Source organism: Chelonoidis abingdonii, unplaced genomic scaffold (assembly GCF_003597395.2).
Source record: "Chelonoidis abingdonii isolate Lonesome George unplaced genomic scaffold, CheloAbing_2.0 scaffold1842, whole genome shotgun sequence".
Classification (NCBI taxonomy): Eukaryota; Metazoa; Chordata; order Testudines; family Testudinidae; genus Chelonoidis; species Chelonoidis abingdonii.
The window spans coordinates 1-24,694 of NW_027426103.1; the positions used below are offsets into that span (position 1 = coordinate 1).

At 46.0% G+C, this 24,694-nt stretch overlaps 1 protein-coding gene across 1 annotated transcript in view; it reads right to left on the reverse strand.

Annotated features, from left to right (window-relative positions):
- Positions 1-142: 142 nt before the first annotated feature.
- The window catches only part of LOC116839808 (scavenger receptor cysteine-rich type 1 protein M130-like), a gene marked incomplete at its 3' end in the record, with an annotated part of 41,445 nt that continues 16,893 nt past the window's right edge, over positions 143-24,694 (reverse strand). The window contains exons 3-10 of the mRNA XM_075061465.1: positions 10,780-11,094; positions 10,221-10,535; positions 4,505-4,822; positions 4,111-4,425; positions 1,547-1,861; positions 977-1,081; positions 648-683; positions 143-280 (exon numbers count right to left, since the gene is read on the reverse strand). Coding sequence (XP_074917566.1) covers positions 143-280; positions 648-683; positions 977-1,081; positions 1,547-1,861; positions 4,111-4,425; positions 4,505-4,822; positions 10,221-10,535; positions 10,780-11,094 — 1,857 coding nt within the window. The remainder of the gene's footprint in view (positions 281-647; positions 684-976; positions 1,082-1,546; positions 1,862-4,110; positions 4,426-4,504; positions 4,823-10,220; positions 10,536-10,779; positions 11,095-24,694) is intronic.

Sequence of the window (24,694 nt, forward strand, 5' to 3'; positions counted from 1 at the left end):
GTTAAGGAAATATTAAACGATAGAGGAGTTACCAGGCACCCTTAGCCACCCCATCCAGCCCAGTATCACCCCTCACCCTGACACCCTGCAGCCCCCTGCTATAGCAGAGGCATTTCACACAGTGACACCAATCAGCACCCACCTCTGCGCTGTGCCTTGGCACTTTGTACCTGAGCCCCCAGGATGATTAAGACCAGGCAGAGCAGGGCCCCCAGGATAATGCAGATGATCACAGGCACCGTGACTCTCCCACTGTCAGTCGGAGGGCGTCGCGGGGGAGCTGGATGGAAATGAACATGTGACAGGAATAGATTATCCTGTAAGAGTCGGGGGAGCCCTGGGCAGCTCCCTAGTCACTCATTGCACGGCCCAGGACAACAGAATAACAGGCTGGGACACAGTCTGTGGGCCATGGGGGCAAGTCACACGTGGCTGTTTAAATCATGGGCCCTGCCCTGTCAGTTGGAGCCAGAAGACAAGAATTGTGTTGCCCAGTACAGACTGCAGATCCCACCCTGGTGTCATTCGCCCCTAGATGTCCCAGGCCATGGAAAGGAGCCCTGTCCTCAGGCTGCAGCTTGCAGCTCCTCCTCTGTGACCCAGCCCCTGGGAAATTTCACCCTTGATGGGAGGGGGGGATGCTTTACCTGGGGTATTTGGAGAATCTGTCACCTCTGTCAGACCTGCAAAGGGAAAGGGAGGAGACTTGGAGTCTGGAGTGAGGGAGAAGTGACATGTTTGTACCCGGGGGGACCTCACCACTGAGAGTCCCTGGTTGTCTCCAGCTGTCACCTCCACAAACTCCCTCACAGCAACACAGGGCCTGTTTATTAGTGATTTAGGGCCCAAGTCCCGTCTGCTCTGTGCAGCAATGAGCACTCTGGTAACAAACCAGCACACTGGGGCCTGTGATGGATGCAGGGGTTATATGGGCTGATGCCTGAGCCAGTCTGTCCCCACAAATGTCCCACCCAACAGCGTCCATGATGCTCCTGCCCACAGGAGACGGGAGGGCCTGGTCTGGGACCAAAGTGGGGTGGGCATTCAGCAAACAGGGTCTGAGGTGGTTTTGCTTTTTTTCCTATACAGAGACAATGTTGAGGAGAATGCACTGTGTTGTGTGTGCGATGTGGGAGTAGAATTTATCTGTATCTTGACCCAGACTTGTGAGGGATTCCAGGCTTGACCCAAACTGCACAGCCTGGGCCCATCTCTGATTGTTCATCCCAAAAGGATTAATAACCACAGAGCTGCCTAATGACAGTCTCTAGGGAGAGGCTTCTCTTCACTCTCACACTACCTTAGCGCACTGTGTAACATGGTCTCTTTTATAATTAATTGATTAACTTCCATGTTTGTTGTAAATCAGACAAATGCTTATACCTATAAAACATCATGAAAATATGTTTGTATCTTGTGTTGAGAATTTACATCTGCCTACACTGAGATGTGAACAACAACAAATTCTATCCTCACCCTTCAATGAATTGAACACATCGTGTACATGTGTGTGTGCACGTGCAGATGCAGGTAGTTTCATAATTACCAGCACAAGAAATATGGGTCTCTTCTGCTCGGTTATCACATGACGTTGGATCCCAGGGCTCTGACGGGCACTGCCAGAGGGAGCCGTGCTGCTCACTGCATGCAACGTGGTCCAGCCACGTGGGACCAGAACCTGCTCCGTATTCAAAGTCTCTTGCAATCTGCCCTCCATCCCCACAGTTCAGCTGTTTGCAGACAATTGCTGCGGTGACTCCAGACATCTGATTGGAGCAAACACTGCCCCACATCCCATTGTAGAAAACCTCCAGCCGCCCAGCACAGTCACTGTTGCTCACCAGCCTTAGATCTGTGAATTCTAGAAGGAAATGTACAAAAAAGGAATTTAAATCGTCTGATTCTGAAATGAACTGGGGTGTGAAGAGTGAAATCCCAGCAATTGTTAATGATCCTGTGCATCCTTCTGCAGGAGCAACTGCTAGAGAACCACTCCAAGAATGAGAGACTCTTTTAGACACCACAGGCCCCTTAGAAATACAATGGACATCTCTGGAAGGTCACAGTTTACAAGCAACTACCTACAGATTGCAATAGATTGAGGCCAGGAAGGATTGTGACATTGGCAGGCCAGATGCCAGCTCTTGCCTAGGCTGCAGGCATTAGCTAAGAACTGAGCATCTCATAGCTGGAGACCAGGCCAGGTCGCTTGTGTGTTAGTTTTGCTCAAAACAGGTATTAGTCCTGTAAAAATGTATTTAATGTTTAGACTCTATGAAATGGTGGTTAGTTGGTGCAGGCATTAATCTCACTTGTAATGTCTGTGGTCCATGCTACAAGAAAATATGTAAGTTTTGCTTTATAACTGAAAATGTTGGCTCTGAACTTGTGAACTCAGGCACAGGAATCATCCCTCATCTCCATCCCCAAGAACTATCAAAATCAGATGGGCTATTAAGGATCATCACAATATATAGGATTAGTTAATGGCCTTATCACACCAATAGAGCAGCATATGCAGAAGGCCTCGTCCCATCACTTTGAAGGCTGGAAGAGGGAAATCAAAATAATAGATGTGAAGATTTTTCATCTTTTTGGCTGTTTGAACTGTGACAGAGCTAGAGACACCAAACTGAAGCCAGAGACCCCAAGGTGTTACCCCTGGGTCAGCGCTGAAGGACATTTGGAATTGACAGATCATTATGGCTCTCTTACTCCTAGGATGTAAACGGTAACTGATTTGTGTGTAGATGTTTGCTTGCTTTAACCACGTAAATAACCCTTTTATTTCTTTTTCCCAGTTAATAAACCCATGTATAGTTTACTCCAACTCCGTGCCCTAGCCCTGAGCCCCCTCCTATACCCTGAGCCCCTCATCTCTGGCCCCACTCCAGAGCCCGCATCCCCAGCCAGAGCCCTCACCCCGTGCACTGCCACCCTCTGCCCCAGCCCTGAGCCACTTCCCAGACTCCGAATCTCTCAGCCCCAACCCCACCACATATCACCTCTATATTGATGCACATAACAAAATTCATTCTGCACATAGATGTAAAAAATTAGAGAGAACATTGGTCCAGGAGTTCATATCTGTTACTCTCTTGCTGAAATCTAATTGTAGAACATACCACCAGTTTAGGGTACTGCCTGGTTTCTCATCATTCGCCTGGAGGTGGGCACTCAGTGCTGTGAGCCACTCCAGACAATGTAACAGGGATCATGAGATCAAATAGTTTGACCTTCTGTAAAACAGCTGCATAGAGTCTAATAACTTGAGTCTGACGTAAGCAGAACTTCCAGAACAGCATCTGGTCTAGACACAAAGGCTTCAAGAGATGCAGAATGCACCATTTCCCTGGTAGTTTGTTCTGATAGTTAATCACCCTCCCTGTTAAAAACCTGGGTCTTATTTCTGATGTGAATTTGTCTGGTTTCAGCTTTCAGCCATTGTCTCTTGTTCTGCCTTTCTGTATTAGATAGAGAGCCCTTTTGTAAGTGATATTTTTTCCTTGTCATGGAATTTATGTACTGTAATCTTGCCTCTTGATTGTTTTGATAAGCTAAACAGATTCAGCATCTTAAATCTCTCACCGTAAGGCTTTGATTCAAGCTCTCAGATCACATTTGTGGCTCTTCTCTGCTCCCTCTCCAATTTTTCTGGACATCAGAACTGAACAAACTATTCTAGTATCTGTCTCACCAGGGCCATAAAAAACAGTAAAATATAGTCCCCCCTCCTACTCACTACTCTCCTCTTTATATTTCCAAGGTTCGCATTAGCCTGTTTTGCCACAAAATGGCACTGGAAGCTCATGTCCAGTTATTTCTCCACTGGGACCCTACATCCTTTTCAGTCACTGGTTTCCATGATACAGTCTCCTTCAGACACCTGAGATGCAGCATTCTAACATTAGGGAAATCTTGCAATATCTCCAATATCTCTGGGTGGGAGCTGACGACTTTGAAATGGTGACCCTTGTAGGTAGTTACACAAGGCAAAGGGAGGCAGAGACAGTGAGGAAAAGTATAATTCTCAGCAAACTCCTTAAACATCTGCCCCCTTCTATTAAATCCCCTGGTAACATAGCTCATAAGAGCATTCACAGAACAGACCTGAGCAGAGAACTCCGGCATCCTCTTTGTGTCTGCAGTTGTGCTGGCCCCAGCCCCTGGAAGGACATGCCCAGAGATCGGATTCATTTCCAGAGCAGTTCACATCATCCAGCCAGATCTGCCCGGATCCTTGCCCATAATGAGCAGAGACAGTTGCATTGATGGCATGTCCACATCCCAGTTGTTTGCAAATGACACTGGAGTCTGATAGATCCCAGGAATCATCACAGACTGTCCCCCAGCTGCCATGGTAATAAATCTCCACTCTCCCGGCACAGCGACCTGTCCCATTCACCAGTCTGATCTGTCTGCTCCCTGCAGGGATAGATCCCAGCTGTTAATATGTATTTTCCTACTGAACAGAAAATGTTTGTGAGATTTGGAAATGAATCACCTGAACAAACGACACCGACGTCCTCAGCAATTCCTGCCTGGGTTGTCTCAGACGTGGAGTTGTCACAGAGAGCCAGATGAGTCTCATTTCCTGCACACTGGACACCTCTCAGCCCCATGGGACCTATTTGTTGCTCAGACTTAGGGGGATTATAAGCTTTCTCAGCGACTCCGCACTGGAGCTGCCTGCACACCACACTGGCATCGTTCATGTCCCACCGATCATCCAGCACTCTGCCCCACACACCGTGGAGGGAAATCTCAACTCTCCCGTCGCACCGACTCTCTCCATTCAGCAGTCTGAGTGATTCAGAATGACCTGGGCTCAGGAGAGATGGGAAACACATTGAATAACACCCCCTGTTATATACTAGAAATAATTCACAGTGTGTAAGAAATTATGGACTCTTTCTATCTCAGAGGATACAATACAATGATAAATGTGTATCACAGGGTTAAAAGGAGTAACTTCTGCAGAAGTTGTTGTTTTTTTGAATCTCTGTGTGGAGGTCGCTATAAGGATTGTAACACACAGCTTGGCTGTTTCTCAATAGGAAAGTATAAGTCTGTGATCAGAGTGTGTCACAGTGTTAAAAGGAACAACTTCTGTCAGAAAAAACTTATTCTTTTGAATCTATAAGTGAAAAGTGCTGTAAGGATTGTAACACTCTGAGCTTGACAGAAGGGTTTGCTGTAAATGAGTGAGCGAGGGAATTCCTGCAGGTTACTGATTGGGAAAATAGTCTCTGTGTGTGGTGTTGGAATGACTGCTGAGGTTTGTAGTCACTTTATCCAGGTTTAAATGCCTGGAAGCCAGTGAGTGGTGTCTGCACAAGCACTTAGCAGGTGGGTCGTGAATGATTTAGGCAAGTTTGCCTTGAGGGAGTTTGGCCAATGGAAGAGCAGGGCTCATGGTGGTCAGGAACAGGTTATTGTTGGTAAATTCCCTTAGTTTCCTCTGATCTTTGCTCAGTAGGTGGCAACTTTCTTGGTTCCCCTGGGTCCTGTGCAGGAGCTCCCAGTGTGATATAGTTCCTGGCACTGGTGGTTCTGACTGGAGCTGTCCCATGAAGTGTGGTGTCATCTCTGAGCCCAACGCGAGATTCCGAGATTCCAGCTGATCAGTTCACACCACACTAAGCAGGTTGTTTTGTGTTGGGCGGGGAAGGGGACATGCTCTGTTGGTGAATATTGTGACTCCCTGGGGATGTGAATCTCAGTCTTTGCGTGTCTCAGAATCAGTGAGTCCTACAGCAAGGTGGTAAGTTAGGAATTACTCACCGAGTTCAGACACAGGTGCAGCCAGGAGAGACTTACAAAGTTAAAAGTTAACAGAAGAGTCAGAGCAGGGGACACCCACTGGCTGTGTCAGGTACGGTATGTACTAGTATGGCAATCTGATGGGTGCAGTGTATGCGCACTGGATCCAAACAACTCAAGGATCTTGGTGGCCAAATAACATTTCAAGGCTAAGAGTGAAATCCTGGCCACACTGAAGGCAATGCTAAAACCTCCATTGACTTCAATACTGCCAGGAGTTTACCGTAAGACTGGAGCAGGAGAATGCCTGCATGCAGCTAGTGTAGTGCAGGGATGTAGCCATGGGTGGGCTGTGGTCCACCCAGTTAGCATCCAGGTCCACCCAAATCAAGTCCGAAGCCCCTCAGATCTTATATAGGTGCCTATTACTTCCTACCACCTGTCCAATTTTTCACCTTTGCTATCTGGTTACCCTAGGCACGCCTTGCAGCCTGTGTGCCCTGGCCAGCCTCAGCTTTGGGTGCCTGCTGTGTGGTAAGGAGAGAGCCTCCCTCCTGCCCCCTCACCAGGGCACTGGATCCCTCCTACACCCATCCCTCCGACCCCTCCGTCATTGTCCACTCTCCCAAAATTCAGCGCCCCTGTTTGAAATGGGCCATCCTGATTATCGCTACAAAAGTTTTTTTTTTCTCTTGCTGATAATAGCCCACCTTAATCGATTGGTCTGGCAGCCCTTATTTTTTCATGTTCTCTGTATATATCCATATATCTTCCTATTGTATTTTCCACTCCGTGTATCTGATGAAGTGGGCTTTAGCCCACAAAAACTTATGGTCAAATAAATTTGTTAGTCTCTAAGGTGCCACAAGTATTCCTGTTCTTTCTGCTGATACAGACTAACATGGCTACCACCCTGAAACCCGTCCTAGCTATGGCACTAGTGTAGTGTGAGGGTAGAAAGTAGATTTGGGGCTTTCCCAGGGCCGGCTCCAGGTTTTCCCAGGGCAGGCTCCAGGCTGCTTTGTATTGGCTGCCCCAAGCACCAGCTTCCTTAGCAAGTGCCTGGAGCCAGCCCTGAGCTCTCCAAGGAGGATCATGGATATAACTGGGTACCACAGCCACAAGCTGTGAAAAAAAAGAAAGCCTATCGGTGGCAGCTCAATTGTGCCGCTCCATTCTTCAGTGGCAGTTCAGCAACAGGTCCTTCACTCCCTCTCTTAATTTTTGGTGACACTTCAATGGAAGCTCAAAGAGGAAGAGAGGGACTGAGGGACCCACCAGCGAATTCCCGCAGAAGACCCAGACGTGCCACCCCAATAGCGGACGGACTGCTGCCCCTTTGTATTGGCTGCCCCAAGCACCAGCTTCCTTGGCAGGTGCCTGGAGCCAGCCCTGGGCTCTCCAAGGAGGATCATGGATATAACTGGTTACCACAGCCCCTCAGGAAGGGCAGAAGGGATTATGGCAGATGGAGCTCGTATGGAAGGAACCAGGTGTTTTTCCTTAGAAGAGATTCTCCTTCCAGCAACTATAGGGAGAAATCAGCATCCCATGTGCTGAGGAGTTCCTTCCAAGAACCAGGGCATGGGCTGGGTAGCTAGTTAGGAGAGGCAGGGCAGGGCTGCGGGGAATTCAGTTAGGAACGCAGGTAGCAGCCTCTGTGAGAAGCAGGAAAACTGCAAGGTGAATTTTCCCCAATGTACAAAGGTATTAGTTGTAAAGAGAAGAGTAGACATCTGTTGAGAGTGCTGGGCAAGGCCCTATAGGCTTAGTCATGGTATGTAAGAGCACCAGTGACTCTGGGCTCTGTGGGAGAAAGTCCTGGAAGCTACGTGTCTATTATTAGGAAGAAGGTTGAAATCCAGGGCTTCTGCAGTAGGTTTCCCTGTAAGGACCCCAGTTTCAGCCAGGCAAGAAGCCCTATGGAGATTCTGTACATGGATGAGAAGATAAGGCAGAGAGGGAAGCTGCAACATCATTAAGCAGGAGGGGTCCTTTTGGTGGGGGGAGAAGCAGATGATCACAATGGCCTCTTTGGGTCTTAAAACTCTACAGATCTATAGACCCATAAGATGGGCTCCATTTAGCCACAGAGAACCAGATTGGCTGGCCACTAAAAATAAGTTTTCGAGTGAATTATTTTTTTCCTGCAGGGCCCTGGCCACTTTCAGTGCCCAGGATGGATAAATTGGGGTTGTGCAGCATCAGGCTGTTGCCTGTAGGACCCCTGCCTCATTCACTTTAGAAACTGGAAGGCCAGTAGAGAATGAGCAGCGGAGTGCAGAAAGGACTAGGATGAACTTGTTAAGAGCAGTGACCCTCAATCAGTAGAGCTCAGTTCTGTTCCTGCCTCTGCTGCAGACTTCAGGGGTGAGGCTGAGCAGGTCTCTTAAGCCAGTTTTTTGGGGTCTGATTTGCGGAAGTATTGAGCATTCACAACTGACAAGAGGGTCAAGACAAGATTTGGCTGCTCAGCTCTTCTGCAGTCAGGCAGTGTGGTCAGGGGGAATGAGCACAGGGCTGCAAATCAAAATATTTAGTTTTATCCTGGTTCCACTGATGACTCATTGGGTGGCCTTGGGCAAGTCACTTTGCTATTCTCTCTCAGTTTCACCAGCTGTAAAATGGAGCTAATAATAATAGTACTTACTACCTGCTTACCTGGAGTTCTGTGAGGCTTTATCAATGTCTTTGCAGTACTTTGAACACATAAAGCTCTACATAAATGGTGAGTACTCTGAAGAATCAGACCCTGAGGGTCTCAGGTTGGTGCCCAATCACCCCAAATAAGTAGCAAGTTTGGAAGTTTGGCTTTAATCATTGTATGTAAAATTTTTAAAAGCAGCTAAATGATGTAGGAGTCCAAGTGCCATTTTCAGAAGTGATTTAGGCTACAAAAAGGTGACGTCTTCAGAGTTCTTGGGCTCCTACATTACTGGAGAAAATGGGATTTAAGTCCCTAAGTCACTTAGGCACTTTTGAAAATGTTATTCTTGGGCTTCTAAGTCCCTAAGTCACTTTTGAAATAGCAGATTCTTATGATGCCTATCTCCCGGGGTTCTTATGAAGACAAATTCATTCATGCTCATGGTGCACTCTGATACTACGGTGACGAGCACCATAGAAAAGCCCATGAAAAAATTAATAATTCTATATTCAGTGCAGTGTTTGTACAGTATGTAGAGTGAATAAGGCCCTGGGTCACAGGTTGAACGATGAAGATAAAAATAAATATTCTACAGCTCCTTCAGCCCCTGATCACCATCCTCCCCATGCACTAAAAGAGTCAGGAGCTAGTGGGATGGAGGGGAATAATAGGACATGTGCAGGAAATTACACAATGTCATAATGTATATGCAGAAGGGAAGGTGTGGGGTCTGAATTAATATTGCATGGGTAACATTAACTCTGATATTTCCTAATTCTTGCGCATTTGGCTTTGACTGATAACACTATTTAATTTTTGAATGCTTTTTTGGAAGGTAAATATTAGAGCTGGTCAACAACCCAGCATTTTTCCTGTTAAGTACTGGATTATAATGCGATATTTCAACTTTTAAACACATCAAAGAGATTGGCATGTGGAAATGGAATGAGAATTTTTGTTTCGATTCTAACTAAAATGTTGATTCATTTAAACTTTTTGAAAATGAAAATATCAAATTTCCTTTTCATATTTGGGTTTACAAGTTTTCCCCCATCTCCTCCTTTCTATTTTTTCATCTTTTCTTCCACTGTAAAAAGTTTGAAAAAATTTAAAAAGTGTAAGAAAGCAGGAGTGGGGAGGATCTTTTTGAGGGTTTATTTTCAACTGGAAAGTTGTGAAAAAAGTTAGAAAAAACCAAAGTGAGATAAAGTGCTACTTTCTCTGTGGAAGGCTACCAAACATATCCTCAGGAACTCAAGTGAGAGAGGGGAAATGTTTATTTTCAGCAGTTTATAATTCAAGCAAACCTGGAAGGGATTTCCCTGCACTAGGGGAAGGCACTTCCCTGGCCCCAACATTACCCTTACCCAAATTGCAAAGGCTGCTGCAAACACTGAAGGCATAAAAGCTTCTTAAGAAGGTGGTAAGAGTATTTTATACTAGAAAGTGTGAAGCAACCTCCATATTGGGAATTGCTACTAGCTCCCCCTCTAATTACTATGGCAGTGATTTGGAGAAGGAAGGGGACAGTGAATTGTTGACATTTATGAAACCCAAAGGACAAAGTGCTCCCCCTGCTCCACTGCCCTGTGTAAAGACAGAGTTGCTAATGTTTTTACTGGAGTTTCCAGGGCATTCCCAAGTCATCAGTATTCCTTTTGTGATAATATTTATTTTAATTTTATTTTTAATATATTTACCATTATTATACGTGGGTTAGGATCTAGCTCCCCATCCCCTTGCTGTGCCCTGAGGTTCCCCTGCTTTAAGGTCTAAGGGACAAGTGTCATTAATCCAGCATTACACTTACCTGAGCAAACCACACTGGCATCATTGTCATGGGAGCACTGAGAGGCCCCCAGGGCAGTAAAACGGCAATACCCCAAATGAGGTTCAGTTCCTTTACAGTGAAATGTGTCAGTTCGGACAGAGACAGTTCCCCTCCCAAAATACCCTCCACCTGGGGCTGATACAGCGAATCCACAGTCGAGCTGACGACAGAGAACATTGGCATCTGGTAAATCCAAGCGTGAGTCACAGAGGGTTCCCCAGGCACCATGAATCTGGATCTCCACCCTCCCTGAGCACGCTGTGCTGCCGTTCACCAGCCGGAGCCCTGTGTGCCCTGGGGAGAAGGGAAAAGGAGTTTAGAGAGGGTGCCTTGGAAGTCTTTTATACCAAATAGTTAAAGAAAGGAAAGTCAGGGGGGATTTGACCCGATTCTAGTAATCTTGGATCATTTGTGTTTTATGAGAAGCTGGTGCCATCCTATTACCACAGCTCTCTGCACAGTGATATCAGTATATTGCTTCACCCTAGTCTAGCATTCACATCACTGGGATTTTAAAGACTTTGCACTGAATTCTTACCTGAGCATATGGCTCCAGCATCATTTGTGTGTGAGCACGTCTGACTGATGTTCAATATCCTGGGACAGTACGCATGGTGGGACTCGTTCCCCACGCACTGGAACTCTTCAGTCCAGATTGGTCCATGTCCTTCTCCAAAGTGAGCTCCTCCTAGGATAGACAGAGCTGTTCCACATTGTAGTTCATTACAGATAACGCTGGCAGCTTTGAGATCAAAGTGGGCATCACAGACTGTGGTCCATGTTTCTCCATCTCTTATTTCCACACGTCCCGAACAGGCACTATGCCCTCCAACCAGCCGGGGCTTAATGTGCCCTAAAAATTCAATGAAGGCAGGAATTTACAAGGGGGCCTCAGGGAGTTAGATGCTTGATGACCATAAATTTTTGGCTGAACACCAATCATGGCTCAGTGGAAAAGTGCAAGCAGCAGTTAAAAATAAAAAAAGCAATATATAACAGATGGAAAACAGTAGTATTATATAATAATCAATATACATTAGATGTTAAGATGTGTAGAAAATTGATAAAGGAGGCTAATTATATCAGGGAAAAAATCATGGGTTGCTGCACTAAGGAGACTCGTAAGACATTTTTTAAGTATACTAGGAACAAACAAAAAATCAGAGGTGGAGTTCCACTGCATATCAAGATTTTTAAATTGTTAACAATGTTGAAGAAAAGGCAGAAGTATTCAATAAACATTTCTGATTTTGGATAGAAACAGGATGTATCATATTATGTGAAAAGGATGAACTACTCTTCAGTTCATTTGGACTGAACTCAGGAGGAAGTTAAACAGCCTTTACTATTTTTATATTAGCAGACCTCAATAGCTGATAAAATCACAGAATAAGAGAAAAGTAGGGTTGGAAGGAATCTCAGGAGGTCATCTAGTCCATCTCCTCACACCAAGGGAGGTTTAAGTATACCTAGGCCACCCTGAAAGATATTTGTCTAAATTCTTGTGCAAAGTCACTGGTGATGGGGATTACACAACCTCCCTATATATCCCTTCCAGTACTTAATTATCCCTATAGTTAGAAAGTTTTTTCTAATATCTAAACTGAATCTCATTTGTTGCAATTTAAAGTGATTGTCTAGTCCTACCCTGGGTGGATATGGATAACAATTGACAAACAATCTTTCAGTTTTTTGAAGACTAGTATCAGTTCATCCCTCAGTCTTCTCTTCTCTCAACTAAAAATGTCCAATTTTTTCAACATTTCATCATAGATCATGTTTTCTAAATCTGTAGCTCTGCTGCTCTCCTCTGGACATTCTCCAGTTTGTCTTTATCTTTCTTAAACAGTGATGAGCAAAACTGGAAACAGGACTCCAGCTGAGGCCACACCATAGCTAAGTAGAGCGAGAGAATTACCTCCTGTATCTTACATATAACATTCTTGTTAATACAATTCAGAATGACATTTCCCTTTTCCACAACAGCATCACAACTTTTCAGATTGTGATCCACTATAACTGCGAGATCATTTTCTGCACAACTGCTGCCTAGTCAGCTATTCCCATTTTTTTTTTGTATTTGATTTTTCTTTCCTAAGTTTAATGCTTTTGCATTTGTCTTTACTGAATTGAATTTACTGATCTCAGATCAAGTCTCCAGTTTATACAGGATCATTTTGAATTTTAACCCTGCCTTCCAAAGAGCTTCATATCACCCACAAATTGTTTAAGTGTATTCTCTACTCTATCATCCAAGTCATTTATGAAACTGTTGAACAGTACCAGACCCAAGACAGTGTTATTTTGTATTTATCCATAGGAACACAGCTACCACAGAGAAAGGAATAAAGCAACTGAAGGCCTATAGACCTATGTCTACCGAAAGCTCAGCTTTCCACTCAAAATCTGGACTGACTCAGCTTATCCCAGGAACTCCTGCTTCTGGGGATTGTGTTACGTCTTCCTCCCTGCAGACCCTGCCTCACTCCCTCTGTTCACCCAGACCTCCCTAGTTAAAATATGCCCAAAGCCCTCCTTTAAGATTTCCCACCATGAGGAACGCCTCCAAGGAAGGGGCTGGCTCAGCCTGGCCAGATGCAAAAGTCAAAAAAGTCTCTGATGCCTGTATGACAGTTAAGTACCAGTAACTGGGTCGATGCAAACGCATTTGCTCTCGTCCTGGATCATCTAGGGAGTTCAGATGGGGGTTACCCTTTGAACTCTGGTAGGAAATGTGAAAATAGCATAAAAGAGACTGAGGTGCACATAGTATTGACAGAAATACAGATATAGCCCATGTTCTTTTGCAGGGGTCAGATAGTAGAGACAAAGAACTGAAACATGAGCTCCCATGTGATACTGCTGCAGAAACAGCAAAGATGATCTCTGAATGTATAAAGAGGGAGCAATGAATACAGCTGCAGAAACGCAGGATTCCAGTGTACAGGAAATTTCACTATTTAAAAAATGTCCTGTGAATGGAAATCCAGCTAACATTTTGTTTTGGAAACTCCAGCCCATGGTGTATCCAACATGAATTTACTCCCAGAACCCAACAATGAGGAGTGATGTTAGGATATAGATATTCAGACCTGTCTGCAAAAGGCCTATACTTTAAGAATTTAGGGGTACTCTTATCACTCAGCTAGTTATAGAGGTATAAAAAAAGAAAGAATCAAAGATCACTGTCTGTGTAATGGCCTTCTCTTACGTGACAGGACTAAGGCCTTCAGCTAAGATGTAGTTAGGCAGCCATAAGCTGAGAAGTGTATGGTCACATCCTCACATTCCAAACTAGTCACATTGAAATAAGGTGCTATGGGGTGTTAGGAATACAGTCCTGTCCTGATATTCCTATCACCTCCAGAGAAAGGGAAGAGCCTAGATGTAAAAGAAAACTTAGTTTAATAGCATCCTGTCTGGCAAGAACTTACTTATCAATAGACACAGCTGGAAAGCCCTTATGTCTGTATAGATGTAGTTGTGAAATCCTCACTTATGTATTGTTTTGTATGTTTTATTGCATGGTTTCTGTCTGGTTCTGTAATTGTTTCCATCTGCTGTATAATTAATTTGTTGGGTGTAAACCAAAAGAAGGTGGTGGAATATAATTGTTAGGATTGGTTAGTTAAATTTCAGTAAAACGATTGGTTAAGGTACAGCTAAGCAAAATTCAAGTTTTACTGTATAGTCTGCAGTCAATCAGGAAGGTGGGGTAATGGGGACAGGGACTGGGATGGGAATTGGATCAATGTTTTTGCTAAAAGGGGAAATGGGAACAGGGGGATGGAACAGAAAAGGGACACAGACAAGGCTCTGTGGTGTCAGAGGCGCTGGAAGAGGGACACTAAAGAAGGAAACTGGAATCATGTTGCTGGAAGTTCACCCCAATAAACATGAATGTTGCGCCTTTGGATTTCGGGTATTGTATTTCTCTCTGTTCATGTGAGAAGGACCAGGGAAGTGAGAGGGTGAAGGAATAAGACCCCTACTTCCTTGGGAGGCTCCTAAGGTGGGAAATCTTAAAAGGAGAGCTTGGGAATTGTTAACAAGGGAGTCCTGATGAACAGAGGGAGTGAGGCAGGTGCAGGGAAGAAGACTGTAACACAATCCCCAGAAGCAGGAGTTCCTGGATAAGCTGAGTCAGTCCAGATTTTGAGTGGAAAGCTGAGCTTTCGGTAAGACATAGCTCTATAGGCCTTCAGTTGCTTTATCCTTTCTCTGTGGTAGCGTGTTCCTATGGATAAATACAAAATAACACTGTCTTGGGTCTGGTACTGTTCAACAGTTTCATAAATGACTTGGATGATAGAGTAGAGAATACACTTAAACAATTTGTGGTGATATGAAGCTCTTTGGAAGGCAGGGTTAAAATTCAAAATGATCCTTATAACTGAGACTTGATTGAGATCAGTAAATTCAAATTCAGTAAAGACAAATGCAAAGCATTACTTAGGAAAGAAAAATCAAATACAAAAAAAATGACAATCTGCATGGCAGGACTAACAGGAGCCACCAGGGAACCTGGCAGGGAACCACGGACATTTCCACCAGACCCTACTTGTGGTTTTGAGAAAGTTCTTTGAACCTGATTCACTTTCATGATAAATGTTGAGTTCAACAATCTGGCATTTCCCAATGAAACTCTGGTTTGCCAAATAATTTCCAACCAGCTCTAGTAGGGAGGTGATTTTTCCTGTGTGTACAGCACTGGGGAGACAGATACTGCATCTGCTTTTAGCGTCCACAATGTAAGAAGGATGTTAAAAAATTGGAAGGGGCACAGAGAAGATCTATAATAAAGATTCCAGGGCTTGAAAATGTGCCCTGCAGTGAGAGATTTAAGGAGGTCAATCTGTTTAGCTTATCAAAGAGATGACCTAGATGTGTCTTGATTGCAGTGTATAAGTACCTTCCCATGGACAAAACACTGCATACTAATGGTTTTCTTAATCGAGTGGAGAAAGGCATAAAAAGAACAATGAATGGAAGTTAAAGCCAGATAAGTTCCTATTAGAGGTAAGGCAGACATTTTTCACAGTGATACTGGTGAAACAGTGGAACAAATTACCAAGGGAAGCAGAAGATTCTCCACCTCCTGAAGTATTCAGAATAAAATTGGATGCCTTTCAGGATGATATGCTTTAGCCAAACACAAGTTCAGAAGAAGTACAGGAGTAATTGCTTTAAATTCTTTAGTCTTTGTTACCCAGGAGCTCAGACTAGATCTAAAGCTCCCTTCTGGACCTAAAATCTATAAAGCTATGAATCAAAAAGAAATTTAAGGTTTCAAAGAGAAGCATTCAAACATTCAGAATGCCAGACTTGTACCTGCCTGTGAAACCTTCATTAGTCCCTTTGTGACTATGGGTGCAGGTTCGTTGTCCAGAATATGAACCTGGCAAAAGCATGGTTGGTGTTGAAAAAACACAAACACTCAAGAGACGTGCTAGGCACTGGCACATGCATAAACACATTGCAGAAGGGTAATACCAGAGCACCAGGAGCGGCACCAGGGTTTCTGACATCCTAGGCAGACGGCCATTTTGCCCCCCCCCGTGGCTCCAGTGGAGCTGCTGCAGTCATGGCAGTGGGCGGTCCACTGGTCTAAAGGCTCCGGTGGAACTGCTGCAGGCATGACTGCGGTAGGTCCGCCAGAACCTTTAGACCAGCGCACCGTCCGCCGGCACGACTGCAGCAGCTCCACTGGAGCCGCTACAGCCGCAGACCGTCCGCCAGCATGACTGCGGTAGGTCCCCCGGAGCCACGTGCAGCCCCTCCGGCAAAATAGCACCCCCCAAAAATTCTGGTGCCCTAAGCCATTGCCTAGGTCGCCTAAATGGTAGTGCCAGCCCTGCAGAGCACCCTGGTACAGGGTTATGGTGTAAGCACACTTCCCAATGATGATACAGGGACACACTAACCCCTCCTAATGGTAAGGTCAGGATGACAGGGTGATGGATAGAGATATTTTGATCCAACCAAAATGTACCGGGTAAAGGGTGGTAATTAACCACGTCTGAGGGGCAAGACATAACTGGTTTCTATAAGAGTATAAAAGACAAGTCGCAGAGGGAGTCTTCTTCTGGCCTCGGAGTGGGAAGATGAAGGTGGAAAGTCTCACCACTCACTGAGCCAAGTCCATTGTAAAAGGCATAGAGGTGCCAGTGTATCTGTAGACGTTGATCTGGGGAGCTAGTACCATGCTTTGTCAGCTATAAACCTGAACAAGTGCCTTTGCCACTGAACCGAGTCTGTGGTCTTCTTGGGCAGTTTGATCGAGGCCTGCTGCATCAGCTATCTGTGTAGAGCTGAAAACACACACAGAGAGAAAACACACACAGACAACAGCTGACAACACCTGGGAGGTAGAGAAGTGTAATTATCTCCATTTTAAACATATGGAAACCAACACAGAGATGCTATGGCCAAAATTATCAAAAGCATCCACTGATTTTGAGTGCCCAACTTGAGATACCCACGTCCTGACTTTTGAGAGTACTTTGGCTTGTGCAGCACGGCTCCTACTGACTTCAGTTTAGAGCTGTGAGTGCTCAGCACTTCTCAAAATCAGACACACAGTCTCAACGGGGGCACCCATAAAATGAGGAACACACAATTAGTGACCACCTGTGAAACATCTGGTTTAAGTGACTTGCCAAGCATCACATAAGAACTCTGTGGCAGAGGCAGGGATAGACCCTAATTCCTCAGGGCAACATTCAACTGCTTTAACAAGAGACCCTCCTTTCTCTTTCTGCAATCCCTTGCCTCATACACTGCACACTTCACAATTCCTGCAACAAATGAGGCAGGGATCCTACAGACAACCTCATCCTTCCCTCCACAGCCCTGAGTCAGAGCACTGTCAATTCCGTGTGCTGCATGAAGCAGGGGTCCTGTGGAGAAAATAGCAAGTTATCATGTAATGAAAGGCTGAATCTTAATGCATATGTAAAGATGGGCCAAAATAAGAGTTGCAAAAACACTTTAATTGTGCCATTTCCTTATTTTTTATGGCTCAACTTTGCAAACTTAATGTTCCTTAAAAGTAAAGTTTTGTGCATAATTTCCTACATTTTCAAAAAATAAACTGAAAAAATAGACATTCCAGATTGTGGAATCATGTTGCCACCCCCATGGGTCATTGGCAGATTTTCAGCCTTTAGATTCGCCGCACAAACCTCTGCCACTGGAGCTAATGGAGTAACTGACAGAAGTAGTAGGTTGTCATCCTCTTTGTGGACCAGCACTAGAAGGGAATCAGAAGATCTGGCTGGAGGGTTTGACAGATATTTGCATGGCAAACTAGGATACCATGGTCCATTGACAGGCTCTGGAAGATGTTATTGGTTTCTTTATTTTAACACTGACAACAGATCCTTCTTCCCATGTTCCTAGAAATCTTGCACCTCCAAATGTCCCTCGCGTACCAGTCCTGATCTCTTCCCATAATGTGCCTCTACCTTCCCGTAAACCACCATTCTCCTTTACTACCCAATTTCCAATTCTCTGCGTTCTAATACTTCCAACACCCAGTCTCTTGCCATAACCACATCCTAGACTTTCAACCCGTTAGATTTCCCCAAGCCTAAGTCCCGTCTTCCTACCTCCCTTATTTTCTTGTGAGTCCTTTTTCATCTGGGTCGTCATCATGACCTTCTGTTTCTCCCTTCCCACACCTTGCGCTGAGGTGTTCCTGTCTGCCCCAACCTCAGTTTCCTTCTTCATCATGAGTTCATATCTCTAAGGCTTCTCTAGGGTGAACACTTAGTTGTAGTGCGCAAAATTTAACCTGCACAAGCCTGGCTGCCACAGTGAGGATGTCTGTGTGACCTGCTGCTGTGCCTGAACACATTCCCACTCGTGCTTGAAACGGGACTCAGATCTAGTTCCCACCTAGGTAGAACTAGTAGCAAAGAAATGACTTTTCCAACTAACCGCACACTGTACCAGTGCCAAATGCATCGTCCAAGGGTGTCGATTAGCACGTCTGATTAATGAGCGCACTTACATCGATGGACAGAGATTTTAAATCAAATGTACTTATTTATTTGGGGGGGTGAGGGAGTCACTATCCCTGAGTGACATAATTAATATCAACTTAAGGGTAGTGTAGGACAAGGCCTCGGAGCATGGCAGCACAGTCCACACAAGACACTTTGGTGCTTTGCAGGACAGTGCAGGTGAGATTTTTAGCCCAGCTTGCACAAACTGAATGTTCATCGTAGAATCTAGCTCTCAGTCTCTCCCAACCCAACTCTCCTGACATCCTTATTCAGTCCCGGTCGGCTCAGGAGACTTACCATCTTGAGACTACCCCAACACCCTGGTTCCTAGATGATCTGTTTTTTTCCTATTCATACTCAGTTCATCCCCACTCGAATTCCCATGTCCCGAGACTCCTCCCCAGTCAGTCTCAGGTCTTCCTCAGCTCCCAAACTCGCTTTCCTCAGAAGTCAAGTCTCCTCCCCACCCACTGTCCTGTCCTCAATCGTCTGGCCTACGCCAGTCGGAATGTCTCTTTCACTCTCCTCTGAGGCTCCAATCCTCACTTGCCGCAGCCAACCCCATCTCCTTCTTTCATCTACTCAGTCCAGTTTCTCTCCATCACGCAGCTGCGGGCTCAAAATATTCCTCAATGTATCTTTGTCTCATCTACTTTCCCCTCTTTTTATCCGCGCCGGTCTGTGTTCAACATTCAGGTAGCTTCCTCCACAAGACGCCGTGAAATTATGTGCTGCTGGGCCAATAGGTGGAAACATCTCCTCATGCTCAACTTCTAGTGCTGATGCCTCGCCGAACCCATAGGAGCTAGGAGCATAATTTCAGCATAAATTTTATTGGTATGACATTTTGGCCAGTGCGCATTAACGACGTGTCTTCAGGGACCGTCACTTTTGTGTGATGAAGGGCTTGTGGTCCTTACAGTGATCCTCAGAGCCTATGCTGTTGGACTTCCATTTTTCTTCTATTTGTTAGTAGTGAGAAGATTCAGAAAACTTTGAGAAATGCCAACATTCTTACCATCTTTAAAAAAGATAAATTGGAGTGGTGGAAAATTATCGTGGCATTGCCTTGCTATCTACAGCAAGGGAAAGTCTCGCCGTTATCATCTTAACCCCGACTATGCTTCCCAGCTGCTGACGAAATCTTGCCGGAACCTAGTGTGGTTTAAGACCATGCTTGAGGGAAAAACCAACATGATCTTCATTGCCACCAAATCAGGCAAATCTCGGGAGTAAAATCCAGGACCTGTACATGGCCTTCATCGATTTGACAAAGGCCTTAGACTGTCAATCGTAAAGCCTGTGGGAAGGGTGTGCCCGATTTGTCTGCCCTCCGCAACATTTATTAATCGAGTTCACATTCAGTAGAGAATGGAGGGGTGATTATAATCTCAGGGCATCCATTACTTGACTTCAGTACGCTGATGATCTGTCCCTCGTCACATCACACTGGGAATGCCTACAGTCACACTCATCGTATTTTTTTGCACAAGCTTACGACGCCTATGAACTCCATTCAGTATCAAGAAAACTAAACTAAAGTGCTCCTTCAGCCTGCTTCAGGCTTGCACATGACCACCAGAAATCACCATCAAAGGACAGACCTTGGAAGAGAGTTGCGGACTTGCTGTTACTCACGTAGCCCAACTTTACTCAAAATACAAAAATTTACAGTGAGATCCAGCACATGGCGAGGATCCATTGTGCAAGTGCTTCTTTGGGAAACTAGTCTGGCACATTTTCACAGACTGTGTCCTACGGAAGGACACCAGATCCAGGTCTATGAGACAATTGTTATTTCTACACTCCTTAAATGCAAAACATGGTGACCTATCAACAGCCTCAAGTCTGGATAAGGTAAAAACCAATGATCTTCCAGAAGATCCTTTGCACCAGAGTGGAAGATGCTGCAGTAACACGCACATTCACTGAAGCCAATGTCCTAACATGAAGCAATGATCCACACTCACCAACTCCGCTGGCCTGGACAATGGTGTGCAGATGCAAACTCTCACCTCCCAACAAGCCCTCTATTTAAGCTCACCCAAGTCAGAGATCCGTTGGTAGTTCAGAGGAATCCTACAAAGACCTAAGAAACTCAAGTGGATCACCACAAGCTGCGAGAAGCAGGGAATCAAAACTGAATCTAATGATGCACATCCTCCCCGGCAGTGGCCTGCTTTGAGGAGAAGCGCCTTGCCCTTGAAGTTGAAAAGAGAGAAAGAAGGAAGGAAAGAAAAAGAACTTTCTTCTAGCAAGCAGCTGACCCATCAGGAAATGTCTGTACCTACTGTGGGCAGGTCTATGGTTCCAGGATCAGACTCCTGAGTCGACTCAGGACCCATATGGAAATATGTGGTAGAGATCATCCTCAAATGGAGGGATCGCCGATGATGGTGATGCTGCTGCTCCAACCAATGAGGCTGGGGCCTACAGACAAAAGCCTCTTTCAATGTGCATCCCTGATTCATTCCCTGGGCACCATCCAGCCTGTGCACTGATTGAGTTGGAACCTTGGCGGAGGAGAAAGTTTTGGCAAAGTTTGGTATGAAATCATCCAGAAATGAAAGCTGGATGAGAAATGGTTGAGATGGACAAGGTGGCTGAGATGGCTACAACAACACTGCAACACTGCATGAGAAGGTGACTGTCTTTTTTTTGGAAAGTTTTCTAGTATTTTCTAGTATTCTGTCAGGACAGCATCTATCAAAAATAGCTTGGTGCACAAACGTCCCAGCTCCCTTATTTGTTTGTTCTCAGTGGTATCTAGTGCACAGGGCAGTTTGTAGATGGCAGACTGGTTATTTATGGAATAATTCTGAATGGGCCCAATCCTGAGTCCTTTATTCTGTTTCCACTCAGTCTGTACAAAGCAAACTCACATAACAGTCAATAGCTGCCTGCCTGAGTAAGGAACCCTGGGTTTGGCCCTGTGAGCGGGCCCTGCACCTCTATCCAGAGAAGACAGGGATATGTGACAAGAAAGGACGTAAACGTAAGGGCCATGGAAAGACTCATCCTCCTCTCCAACCTTCAGCACAGGAACGGGAACAGGTTAAAGGAGCCTTTGGACCAAGCTAGCCCCACCCCACTGTAACTGCAGCCAATGCCAGGCCTTGGGGCAGGGCAGGAGGGAGAGCCTGGCTCAGTTGAGGGCTGACTGGTGAAGAGGCAGAAGCGATCCACCTCCCTACCTTAGGAGAAGGGTCACTAGCCTGCGAGCCGAGGCAGTCACCAAAGGGTAAGCACTGTCTCTCCAGCCAAGGGGGGCTGTGGAGGAGACTAGGAGCCTCCAGCAACTGAGGTAACTGGGTCCCTAAAGCCCAGAGACATTGTGGGGTTCAGTCTCACCAAACTTACAGCTGCTCTACCTGAAGGAGCCTGGGATGAGAGGGCATCCAAGATCCACGAGAGGGCACCATGGGGTACAAGCCACTCAGAGAATGGTACTAGAAGGGTCATGCCCCAAACAAAAGGGACAGTGATAGGAAGTAACCCAGGGAAGTGGATTTAGATCTCTGCTGGGGGGCCCCCTATTCAGGGGTAGATGCATGCAGGGCCCTGGGCTGAGACCTGGTGGAGATCAAAGGCCTGGGTTTCCCTACCCCATTGCCTAAAAGACTGAGGCAAATTGACTTTGAAAACAAGGGGCTGGAGGTCAGGGGCATCAACCACTTGGCAGCCCAGCCCTTCAAGCAACCTATTACAAACCCAAACTTTATTCCCACTGCAAATGTACAGCTCCAGCTGAGATGCAGGTGCAGCATTACAGAAAGGTGCACAGAAGGGACTTTTGCTCTGCTGCCCCTTGGTTCTTGGGGAGCTCCCTCCTCCTGGTGAGGTTCAGAAGAGAGGGACTCTCTGCTGTGCACTTGCTAGGTGTGCAGCACAAGGCATTGCAGTTATTATTACCAGGTCAGGGAATTTACATTGGTGAAGGTCAATCTGTTTTATGCAGTTTCAAAGTCCTGACAATGAAGCTCATTTTTGTAAAGTTCCTGCCCAACCCATCTTTTTATTTTGTAGAAATACTAGGAAATTGCTGATAGAAGCACAGTCTGAATGAGTTCTCCCCTGACAGCTAGCTGGGAATGGGAAACACTTCAGGAGCAAACTGTATTTACATGAACACACCTCCTCTGCCTAGATATCCAGCAGATAGGGCGGGATGTAAATCACTGGGATGTAAACTTACCCCACACTAGCCTGCTGCACACTGAGTGTCTGTGTGCACCCTGCTACTGTGCACTAACATTTCCCTAGTGCTGTGAAACGGGAGTAAATCAAAGCGCACTAGGGAACTGTTAGTGTGAGGCAGCACGATCTACATGGACACTTGGTGCCTTGCAGGACAGTGGAGGGGAGATTTACAAGCCCAGCTTGACACAAACTGAATGTTCATGTAGATCTGCTCTCAGTCTCCCCCACCCCACCCTGGCTGCTTATTCCAGGCTCGTCACCCACTTAGTTTTAGACTCTCCCCACACTCTGGCTTCTTACCTGGTCAGTCTCTCCTCACCCACCCCCAGTTCCACCCCACTGGTTTCCAGTCCCAGACTCCTTCTCCAGTCAGTCCCAGTCTCCCCCAGCTCCCAGCCTCCTTGCTCAGCAAGTCACAGTTTCTATCCCCCCACTCTTGTTCTATTTACCCAGCCTAGCCAGTAATAGTCTTTTCCCTCTCCCTCCTCCCAGACCCAGTCTCCTTGCTCAGCCAGTTCCCATCTCCCCCTTTCTCTCCCAGACCCAGTTTCTCACTTCCCACCAGTATCCAGTCTCGGAATGTCGGTCTGTCCCTCAGCCACCCCACAGCCTCCTTGTCCCACTCTACTCTCCTCCTCTCATCCCAGTCTGATTCTTCTCCCTTCCACATTCAATTCAGGTGGTTTCCTTTCTGCACGGCCTGGGCCCAATAGGGGAAGACAGTCTCCCTTGGACAGAGTGCAGGGGGTGAACAGATGAGCCTGCACTCGGATTGTGATGCTGGCAGACCAGGTGCCAGCCCATGCCAAAGCCCCAGGTCTCATTGAATGCTTACAAATGTATAGCCTGGCCAATTCGCTTGTGTATTAGGGTTGGTCATTGTGATTATTAAATGTGTAAATATATAAGAGTGTTAAATCTTCAAGAAAACTCGTAGGATGTTATTTGCATTGTTCTCACTTATCTGTATCCTATTATAATACAATAGCAAACATTTACACAGTGTATAGCCCTGTAACTAAATAATCCATCAAAGGAGAAAGAAACCTTGTGGAATGGAAATGTAGAACTTTCACAGAAAATGCTAATTTCAAAGCAAATGGTCATTGTGTGTGATGATTGGAAACAAACACTCTAAATTCATTCCTCACTCTCTGTCAACCAAGAAGAGTCCATGTGGGTAATGACCCTTTCAGTTTGTTTTCTGTGAGAAGAAGCTGTAAGTCTGGATTCAGGGGAAGATCCTTCATCTCTGGACTATCTGAATTATAACAGGGTGAAATAAGTGAATGAAAAGATGGAGCTCCCCAGAGTTATTCAGAGTAGTCCTGAGATATTTTTGGGAAACTGGCAGACGACTACATTTTGGCTACAATTTTGAATTACAGACTGTGGCCACTGGGAGCTGTGGGTGACCATGCAAATGTAAACAAACTGTCTGGCGGCCCAGCAACTGATTACTCTTCTGGGCCACATGCGGTCTGCAGGCCGCAGGTTGCCCACCACTGGTCTAAGGGCACTGTCTGTGACTCATTGTAAGATTGTTATAGTAATCCAGGCACAGGTGCCAGCTTCCAATTGTCCCAGGGAGTGCTCAACTCCCGCTCAACCCACAGTCTCTTCCCCACTTCACCCCCTCCCCAATGCTACCCCCTGCACTGCTTTTTCTACTCTTCCCCCAAGCACGCCCCATCACTGCTCCTCCCCCTCCCTCTCAGTGCCTCCTGGATGCCACAGAACAGCTGACTGCGCTGGGTGGGAGGCACATGGAGGGAGAAGGAAGAGTTGATTGGCGGAGCCGCCGGCAGGTAGGAGTCGCTGCGGGGGTGGGGGGAGAGCGTGGCTGCTGGTGAGTGCTAAGCACCCACTAATTTTTTGCACAGAATTGGGGCCTAGGAATCCAGGAGTTCACATCTGATACTGGCCTGGTGAAATCTAATTATAGAACACACCACCAGTTTGCAGTGTCTGCCCTGTTTTCTGACAGTCTGCCCTGAGGCAGGCACTCACAGTCATGAGCCCGTCGAGACAGTGTGACACTGATCTCTTAGATGTCAGTTAGTCCCCCAAAGAAAGCTGACTGAAGGCTCGCAGGCTGGGTGGATAAAGAGCCAAGTAGCCCATCAGCCCAAATCCGATAAAGAAACACAGGAAGGATGCCCCTGGAGGGGAAAGAGAGAGGGGAACAGGGCTAGCTGAGCCCAGTCTCAGAAAGGCCTTAGGGGAGGGAAATCTTTCTTCTCC